The following is a 10567-nucleotide window of genomic DNA, read 5'->3' on the forward strand; positions in this document are numbered from 1 at the left end:
TACCAGGACAAAAAAGTTACGAAGACAAAAAAAGTGAGGCAAATGTTAAAGCTATCAGCAAGCACGTATAGGCCTATAGTAAGGTTGCTGGGAGCCGGTATTAACCGGGAAAAGAAGGCCTATTTATGAAAATGATTTTATCTAAATAAGAAAAAAATTAACAAAATCTTTTGTAAAATTCTAATTCGTTTGTATATTCCCCTTTTCTTTCGGTGAATCAAACTCTTTTGTAATAAACGATTACAGTGATAGTCCAATGCAACTTTTATCTGATCTGAAAAAAAAAAGGAAAAGAAACACGTACATGCATGCAATGGCTCAAATGAATGGAAAAGGAAAAGCTTGATGTTAACATTGGTCCGTGGTCACCTTCAATCAGTGAAATAAGCACATATGTTTGTATCATGCAAATTGTTATTGTTTGCTTCTCGGTCAGCACGTGCACCAACCGTTTATCAATAATTAGCATGAGGGTCATTGTTGATAGCTCGTTATTTTGGTCATTGAAGAATCCAATGAACACCGGTAGACCAGCATGTTCCTTATGTCCAGCAATTAACCTCCATCAAGTATAATTTATTAGACGGTAATCGATAGTTTCGTGAGCGACATGGCTTGACCCATGCTGGTGTGTGTGTGTGTGTGCGTGCGTGCGTGTGTGTTTTATTTAGGGTGAGGGGCGTTTAGCTTAGCTTTAACCAGGGAATTATATCCGATATTATTCCCTGCTTTAACTTATATCATTTTAGAGCTCAATCCCAATGACACTCGTTCTAAGAAAATAACGCCTTCATGGTGCCTGCTTCACCAATTTAAGTCTACTTTGACAAGAGATGAATGAGAAGAATTATATAGCATGTTTTAGATCTACAATCTTTCATGCACATTTTTTCCGGATCAAAATGGATCAAATGTTTGTTATAAAAGTAAGGACTAACTTCGATCTAAAATTTTGTGACCTCACCCCCCCCCCCCCCCCAAGGACACACACACACACACACCTTGGTCACTGCCCTTAGTCATTTATTGTCCAAGATCATAATAAAGCATCTCGAATTTCTTTATAAAAACCTGGTTAAAACCTTGTTTAAACGGTCTTAAAAGCCCTTCTACTCTTCCATCCAGGATCTTTGTCTCGAATTTTAAATCAGTGAAAATTTTATTTTAAGAGAAAGGAAACAACTGGTTTATTTCTATATAGGACTATATATATCAGTGTATGAAATGGCCGCCTGCCCGCCAGCCCGAGGCTGGTAACTTTCAGGCCGGGCGGGTAAGATTTGCAAATTACCCGCCCGGCGGGCTGGCTATTTTTACAGCCTATTTCCACTTTTATTTTGTCTATGTTCACAAGCGATTTCAGCAAAATATCAGATAAACTCAATGTTTTCACCCACTTTCATAGAAGCAAAGAATTAAGCTTGCAATCGAACGCTCTTATCGAAATGTAACCAACAGTCTCCCTCTCAGTGGCCTCGTTTTCGAAGTTCCGTCTGTGTGATATGAAGTTGAAAAACAATTTGAAACGAGGTACATTGTTCTTAACCAGCTTCAGTGCACAGCAGATAATGTTACGTCATTGTTTTGTGTAGAGGAGATACCGCGAGTAGCAATTTGTAGGTTGAGAGTAATAAAAATGTGAAGGTATAAAAAATTATGATATTGATTAAATAGACTTATAGGTACATGAAGTGCTTATAATCAACAGTAATCAAGGCAACAGAGGCAAATTAAAGGAAAATTTTACAAAAAATTTGAATCCCAAAATTGTGAGTGAACGTACGAGTTTACGCCGTGCGTCAGATGTAGTTTTTTTCCCATGTGCTTTCATCTTGGGCTGTCAAAAATGAAAAGATTCTATCAAGTCCGATAGAGAAGTTCACAAAAGAAAAACAATTGAGGAAAGAAATAAAAATAACAAAGATTACGACAGAACCAAACGAAAGAGAACAAATTGGGACTCATGGAAAGGTGACTTCGATTTGCAATTAGTCGAGCGGCAACATTTTTTGTAAAACCGTAGGCCTAACTCCAAAGTATCACGCATTGCGACCAAGCGCAAGCATCTCGATCCAATAACTCGCCCATACTCGCCCCATATAATATATTGTAGCCTCTATATGATATATATAGCTATTCTCAATAAGCAATGCTTTCAAGATACGTGGCCCTGCAGGACTGTCTATGGGCCATTAGCGTGCAGGACCGTTCCCGACCGCTTTTAAAAGCTTAAAAGCGATATTCAAAGGGACCCTATACGTGCTGAATTCTTTCTTCTTTATTGTTAGCACAGAGATCAATTTATTTGACAACAATATATATGTTTGGTCATACTTGTTGCTATACAGAAAAGCAAAAATTATGATCAAATGATATCACGAAATCGGAATAAAAGTTATGAATAAATTATTGAAGAAGAAATGAGAAACAAAAGGGGGACATAAACTGAATTGACTACCCCCGCCCTCCCCCGCCCGCTAAAGGGCCCTGAAAATTTTTGGTATTTTAGATGGTGAATGGTGCCATTTGGTATGGTTTAGAACTATGATTCAACTAGTGAAAGTCTTAATTATTTCAGGAGGTGAGGTTTTTTTTACAGAAATTGAAAGTGGGGCGTCAGGACCCCCCTGACCCCCCTCTAAATCCAACACTGACAAGGTATCATTCAGTAGAAATTCCAACCAATTTCTAAATTTCCATGCATAAGGCATGATATTGCCCTTTCATTTCCAAATTACTCTCCCAAGAATGCACTCTAGACCCCCTCAGCATACCTCTCTTAACTCTAGGGGTTATCATAACTAGGGCAGGTAACTACATGGCCGGGCTGGTAACTTTTCAGAGTTACCTGCCCGGCGGTCTGGCTAGTAATTTCCTTGAATTTCATACACTGTATATATTTATTTAATTTTACTTTTCAGTTAATGTTACCCATACAGTTAGTTTTTATTTCGAAACATGAACTATATTTTACAATATACCAGATGCTAACATTTGTTTTCAAGAGGGATGTATACATGTATAGTAACAATGACACTACATAAAGTTGGTGATAAAAGAAGCGTAAACAAAAAAATAAAATTGATCAATCTACTTGATAAGATCAGTACATAAACCAAATAAATAAAACTTTATGGAGTTAATTTTGGTGATTAGCAATCGAACGATGAAAATAACTTTAAAATAGGCCCTATAGCATTCTAATGTTAAATTATCGTAGCTAACAGATGAATCCACCACGTCATGTTTTGTGCATTGATAACCAACCTTCTAGTTTTTCAATAAATAAAATATCTTTTCAGCAGCAATATAATTTAGTATATGTGGCGTGGGTAGGGCTAACGCCATATATAACCCCTATGCTGGGAGTTGCAAGTTTGTACCCCCGTGTTCGATCATCTTCTCGAACACGACGGAAAACTCCGCCATCCACCCCGCGTTATCGGCTGCGAACTCCTCCACAATGTCCTTGGTGGCGGCATAGGGGCACAGGGCCGCGTTCGTAGGGCAAGTCAGGGTTTGGCCGGTAGTGGCATTTGGGCTGATATCCCTGTACAGAACCATGTCGCTGTTCAACATCATGTGCCCGCGTCCACTTGCGTCGTCTCCGTCCCATTGGAAAAGGGTTCCTCTTTGCAAACTCGTCTGACTCCAGCTAACACCACCCCCGTCAGCCAGCTTAACGAAGTAGTCGTTATCAAAGGAATCTTTCCTAGGAACCCACCTGCCCCGGAATCCAGAGTTTTCTCGGTGAGCTTCCCCAAGGGTGTGGGCGCCTAGAAGAGCCACCGTTTCTCGAGACGTGAAACTAAATTCATTGGCGAAGAACTGCAGCGTCTTTGTCAGGTTGGCGATACCGGAGGGAAAGCTCCTCGTGGCGACTGTTGCTGGGTCACAGTCTGTCCTGCCGTAGCGGAAAGTGACGCTAGGGGTTGGATTGACACAGTTTCTGCCACATCGCCTCTGTAAAGACGCCCCTACCTCCACGCCCACTATACCTGCCAGAGCGTAGAAGTCCGCACGGGAGATCAGGGCGCTGATACCGTTGGATGTATCGCCATACAGTGCATCTAATAAGCCGACTACTGTCTGAAGTCCGGCGTTATCTGCATTCGAAAAGTCAACGCAGCCGTCGCATCCCCCAACGCAATCGTGAAAAGCTAGGCGCACGTTAGCGGCAACCAGTGGCCTCTCGCCGTCGCTGTCTTGAGTGTTAACAAGAATAGTGAGCAAATCCTTAAGGTTTTCCACGTCTGTCGTTGTTAGGGATTGCACGGCAGAAGCCGCGAGCACACACAGCAAATAACGTATCATGGTGGTTGTTTTGTTGAAAATCACTTGTCCCTGTTGATTAGAAAAATACCTTCTTGGTTATTTGGTTGCCCACCCTTTATATATCTTGTCAGAAATATAACATGTAAAAAAAAAAACAAAAACGTCTGAGGTGTCATCTTAACTGTCAGGTGAGGAGAATGTAGGTGTTTAACACCTGTGATCACCTATATAATTAGACAGGGGTTCTAAAGACGTTTTGTCTTTGAGCAGACGCAATTGATGAAAACCCTCCATTTCAGACAAAACTCCGATTCCTTGCGAAACTAATGTCCACCTTGTCGATTACGACATTCTGGTACTTACCAATACTGGGCCATATTTATGATGAAAATTATCAGTTCCCCAACAATACGTTTGGGACTACTGATAATTTTCATCAAGTACATATACCTTATGACCAGTAATAAGCCTACATCAAGTGTAATTGACAAGACGATAAATGTCAGCTTCGTGAGCGAATTGGCTTGGCACGTGTGTGTGAATGTGTGTGTGTGTGTGTGTGTGTGTGTGTGCGTGCGTGTGTGTGTGTGTGTGGTGGTAGGGTGAGACTCGTATTGTTTTAATTTAAATATAGAAGGCAGGTATTAGATTGAACTCACTCGTTATAGAATCCTGGACTTAAGCGGTGGACACGCTCAAAACGGGTCAATAAAGGTGTTTCATTAGCCCCTACTTGGACTTGTTTCACAAAATGCTGTCTATCTTAAGTTATAGACTTATAAAATTTCACATGAAGGCACTTTTAATAGGCAACTTCATGGGATTTACCCACCAAAATGGATTTTCCCAGGGAATAAGCAATTTTCTCGCACTCACAAACCATTTATCTATTCCTCTTTGCATTTGAATTCGACCTTTGATTTATTTTTTTGAAATTTTATTTAGTTTAAAATGACTTGTCTTATAATCAGCGGCCATCTTCCTCAGCTTTGATGGAAGCATCAACATCAGATACGTTCCAGAAAAAAATAATTTAGGAGGTTCAATTGTTTTTAAGGTGTATGTTAGATTTTATAAGAAGCTGTGGATGGCAAAAATAAACATTTGGAGGGGTTCAAACCCAAGGAGTGTACCTTTAAATGAGGGCATTAAACCTTTTTCAAAGAAAAAAAAGGCAGGAGATGGTGAATGATGTACAGCACCAGTTACTTCAGTATTTATTTTGGTAGATATATCCTTCATGAAGGAAACCAAAGTATGTGCACTTCACATTACGCCAACGTCTCAATTTTTTATTCTTTTCTTGAGGACGTGAACCCTTGGGTCCGCTTCACAATAAATTTTTTGTCTGAAAATTGGTCGAATGTTTAACACCAAAATTTAAGGTTACTTTAACCAAAGAAGAATGAGAAGTAGCCCAATTCAGTGGCATATTAGACAAGTTTTATAACATGTTTTGGATCTATAGTTATATATTACTCATTGCCCATGCGTTTTTCTAATGAATAGAACAGGCTAAATTTTTGGAATGAAGGCGAAGACTAAATTCAGTCTGAAGTTCTTTTCTAAAACACTCCCTCCCACCCTTGGCGTCTTATTGTCCAGGTACGTAATAATGCATCTCGATTTTTTTTCTGAAAACCTTGTTAAAACGTCAGAGGAGAATTTCATCAGCTGTTTTATGTTATACCCGCCTTTCTGAAGACAGTTAGAGGGGGCGGGGTTTATCTCCTGGATAGAGATTATCCACATGGATACTTAATTCCCTGATGAAGATGCTCTGAGAGACATCGGCGCGGAATATTGGAGGTAATATTAGCTGTTGATTGAATAAAAGAAAATGCTTTATTCTTATTGAAATGGTCCTAAACTCCCTTCATCTCTTCCATCCAGCATCTATGTCTGTGATTTTTAATCAATTAAACTCTCATTTCAAATGAAAGAAAACAAATCGTTTATTGTTATAAATATAGTTATTTAATTTCACCTTTCAGTTAATGTGATCCATACAGCTATTACTTTCAAACATAAAGTGTGAATTTTTTACAATAAAACAGACATTAACTTTTCTCTGTAAGAGGAATGTATATTGTAACAACAATAAACATATAGTAAAGTTAATCATAATAGAAGCGTAATCCTCCCCCCGAAAAAAAATAAAACACTACCACCGATTTATGTAGTTGAAAAGATTAATATAAAAACTGAATAAATAAAACTTTATGTAAATATGTAAATGATCATAAGGTCGTGTTAATTTTGGTGAATAGCTATCAGACTATGAAAATCATTTATTAATTGTATACATGTATCAAGAACCGTAGCGAACAGATCATAATCCTCGTCGTCATGTTTCGTCCATTATAAACATGTAATTATGAACATCTATTCATAACCATTCATGTAATTTTTCAATTAACAGATATAGGCCAGTTTCTGTTGGCGGGTAATTTTTGTATTTGAAAAGTAAAATATCTTTTAAACAACAAAATTTTAGCCCCTATGCTGGGAGCTGCAGGTTTGTACTCCCGTGTTCGATCATCTTCTCGAACACATCGGAAAACTCCGCCATCCACCCGGCGTTATCGGCTGCAAACTCCTCCACAATGTCCTTGGTGGCGGCATAGGGGCACAGGGCCACGTTCGTAGGGCAAGTCAGGGTTTGGCCGGTAGTGGCATTTGGGCTGATATCCCTGTAAAGAACCATGTCGCTGTTCAACATCATGTGCCCGCGTCCACTTGCGTCGTCTCCGTTCCATTGGTAAAGGGTTCCTCTTTGCAAACTCGTCTGACTCCAGCTAACACCACCCCCGTCAGCCAGCTTAACGAAGTAGTCGTTATCAAAGGAGTCTTTCCTAGGAACCCACCTGCCCCGGAATCCAGAGTTTTCTCGGTGAGCTTCCCCAAGGGTGTGGGCGCCTAGAAGAGCCACCGTTTCTCGAGACGTGAAACTAAATTCATTGGCAAAGAATTCCAGCGTCTTTGTGAGGTTGGCGATACCTGAAGGAAAGCTCCTACCGGCGACTGTAGCTGGGTCACAGTCTGTCCTGCCGTAGCGGAAAGTGACGCTGGGGGTTGGATTGACACAGTTTCGGCCACATCGCAGCTGTAAGGAAGCCCCCACCTCCACGCCCACTATACCTGCCAGAGCGTAGAAGTCCGCACGGGAGATCAGGGCGCTGATACCGTTGGAAGTATCGTCATACATTGCATCTAATAAGCCTACTACTGTCTGAAGTCCGGCGTTATCTGCATGCGAAAAGTCAACGCAGCCGTCGCATCCCCCAACGCAATCGTGAAACGCTAGGCGCACGGTAGCGGCAACCAGTGGCCTCTCGTTGTCGGCGTTAGCAGTGTGAATGAGATTAGCGAGCAGGGCCTTAATGTTTTCCATTTGCGATGTTGTTAGGGATTGTACGGCAGCAACGGCGCTAAGCGCACACAGCAGGTAGCGCATCATGATGGCAGCTTTAATTTTGTTCAAACTCACTTGTCTCCGTTGCTTTCAAAAAATCCTAAATTTACTTGTGGACCTCAGAGCACAATTGTCTTGTTTATTTAGTTGTCCACCCTTTATATATATCTTGTCTCGGCTATAATTGGAAAAACAATTACGGTAGCTGGGGGTACAGGTGGTGATTGCTCCCGGAATTGTACCCGCACCCACACTGTGACGTCCATTTGTATCGGGTCGTAAGGGCAAAAGTGTAATAGTTTTATGGGCGAAGCCACTGACCGCTATGACAGGTGGTCAAAAACAAGATATGCCATTATTGTCATCGGTGTGTTAATATGTTTACATTAGATATTTTATTTGAAATTTCCAAATTAATGTTCTTTCTTAGGGTTTGTATGAGGAATCATGTTCCTTCACGCATTATGACTCAAGAGATTTAGTTGGGGGGGGGGGGGGGGGACATGGATAAAAAATGCGGATCAAAGCAAGGTGAATATGAAACAGTGTATTATTAGTTCCAGAGCACTAGAATAGTCACTTGTTTGGTCTTGTCCGTGCAGTGAAAAAAATGAGGAAGGGGTATTTTGATACCTTCTTAAATGAAGGCAACCAAGAATCTAAAAGAGGTGCATGTGCCCACTGCACCCCCCTCCGCCATTGCAATGTTAAATATTTATTGAGGGCGTAGAATCAGTTAAAGGGGCTAGTCTTCCATACAGATTTACTCCTGAAAGTTTGATATCTTCTGAAGGTACACCTGCACTAAGTACTGACCCACACTATGTTAGTTAAAAACAGGCAGAGAACTAGCCTGGGACAGTTCAACTAACATTTATGTCATTATAAAATTTTTTTGTCCATGTCAACAACACCTTCATGTTGGACGCATAGCATCTATTAAGGTTCGGTTTTAATGGAACCACAAACAATGGCAGGCTTCAAAAAATGAAACATCGCGACAATATTGTCTTTTATCATGGATATTTATAAATCACATGTTTTATAGATTTAAAAATACCTTAATTAATCTTCAATGTTTTGCAGAAAGCTTTGGTCTTAAAAAAGTGAGTTCAGTCGAACATTAATTTTTAGATTTGAAATGATGGTAATTACATTTGATTCAATATTTCTGAGACAATACAATTAGATTGGTCTTTAAAAAGCAGGTTGTTAAAATCACAATATGAAAAGTTTGTCTCACAAACGCTTCAAAAATACCACTTAAACTGTTTCTCAAAGGCAAAGGGTCGGGTTTTGATCTCGCATTCGGTATTTTCTTCTGCAGGTCTTTTTAAAATAACAGAGACAACTCTCTCATCCAAACTTCAAGTCAGCTTATAATTAATACAAAGTGAGGTCGGCCTCGTAGACCTACCAAAACAATATGTTGTGGCTTGCAAGTCACGACGACCTGAGTATGGGTGAAGACAAAACGAAATGGGGTGAAAAGTTTATCTCCTGAAAAGTGTATCCTCTGACATCAATGTTTGTTTGTCATCAGGTGAAATGAATTTCGTAAACAAAATCATATATGCTATTATTGTCGCACATGTAGCTATCACTAATAGTAAGCACATCAAAACACGTTGTTTACGTCAGTGCCTTTTTAAGTTTGTCACTGGTCACGCGTGTCTAGTTAGCGTGCTCAAGTTAATTATATATGGAATCTATCCTTAAACTGAATAGGCAGCAGCTAACAATTCACCACTTCTACCATTTATTATTCATCAAGTATAGTGCCTGTTTGTGGTCACTCCCTTTCTACAGTAAACAAAAGAAAGTGATATTTCGATCTGAGGCTTGATACATGTGTATCTTCGGAAGAACGGGGGTCCGACGTCTGATGTTATATAACTCTTGTTTACAGTTTATATCTTTTAGGCAATCTATACGACCGTAAATAAATGCTATTCCTGCCTCTCTGCACCCTACTTTTAATATGCAATCCGTTCTATCCAGTGGACAACGCCTCGGTGTTGTGATGACAAGTGTGTCATTGACACAGTGACGGATCCAGGATTATATGAAGGGGGTCCAAAACGCCAAGCCTCGGATGCAAAGCCGACCATCGCCCCTTTGGCGTGGGGTTAGGGGCATGCTTAAGGCCTAAAATATTTTGGTGTTTTGGAGGGCAAACGGTTTAGAACTGTGATTCAGCTAGTCAAAATTCTAATTTCAATTTCAAGGACCCCCCGACCCCCCACTCTATAAATCCGCCACTGTGACAACACCTACGGCGCATTTCAATGGTAACCCTCTGCCAAAGACCAATTAAGCAATGGCATCATTTGTGAAATTTTGTGCAAAAATTCTCGCTGGACAGTACATAGAAATAGCCAGAGAATTATCTGTGAAAAGTTAGCGTTAAAGTTCCAATTAATAATTTGGCCTTGGTGGCAGATATTCAGTGCTTATGTTTATGCTTATGTTTAGGTGAAAACAGAGTAATTTTTAGGAAATGTACAGGCACTTGATGTGTGTGGTTGAGCAAGAATTCGTGTGTAGGATAAATTGCTTCCTTCAACAATACATTCGACTTGATAGGAAACCTTATGAGTAAGATCCCTTTACTGCACACCCCTGTCATGTATTGATAGTAAATTTATCAAGTTTTGGGATTAAAATATTTGTTTTTTCTTTATTATTAAATGTGATATGATGAAGACGTATTTAAAATCTACCATAAAAAATAAACTCTTTATCGTAAAGGCTGTCACACTTCCAAGTTCACGTGCTTTTGTTTTCATATCATCACATTACAGTTGTATATTTACCAGCTTTTCATTCTTGATACCACATCTAACATGATTTATGGCACAGAAAAACAAAACACCG

The 10567-nt window shown here is 39.9% G+C and overlaps 2 protein-coding genes across 2 annotated transcripts; both read right to left on the reverse strand.

Annotated features, from left to right (window-relative positions):
* Positions 1–3357: 3357 nt before the first annotated feature.
* Positions 3358–4314, reverse strand: LOC106174956 (putative ascorbate peroxidase). Its single transcript, XM_013556737.2, has one exon. It carries the CDS (start codon positions 4312–4314, stop codon positions 3358–3360), a length of 957 nt encoding a protein of 318 aa, XP_013412191.2.
* Positions 4315–6775: 2461 nt separating this feature from the next.
* LOC106174955 (putative ascorbate peroxidase) lies at positions 6776–7735 on the reverse strand. The gene has a single exon (XM_013556736.2). It carries the CDS (start codon positions 7733–7735, stop codon positions 6776–6778), a length of 960 nt encoding a protein of 319 aa, XP_013412190.2.
* Positions 7736–10567: the final 2832 nt, after the last annotated feature.

Source organism: Lingula anatina, chromosome 3 (assembly GCF_051362555.1).
Source record: "Lingula anatina isolate TDL-2025a chromosome 3, LinAna3.0, whole genome shotgun sequence".
Classification (NCBI taxonomy): Eukaryota; Metazoa; Brachiopoda; class Lingulata; order Lingulida; family Lingulidae; genus Lingula; species Lingula anatina.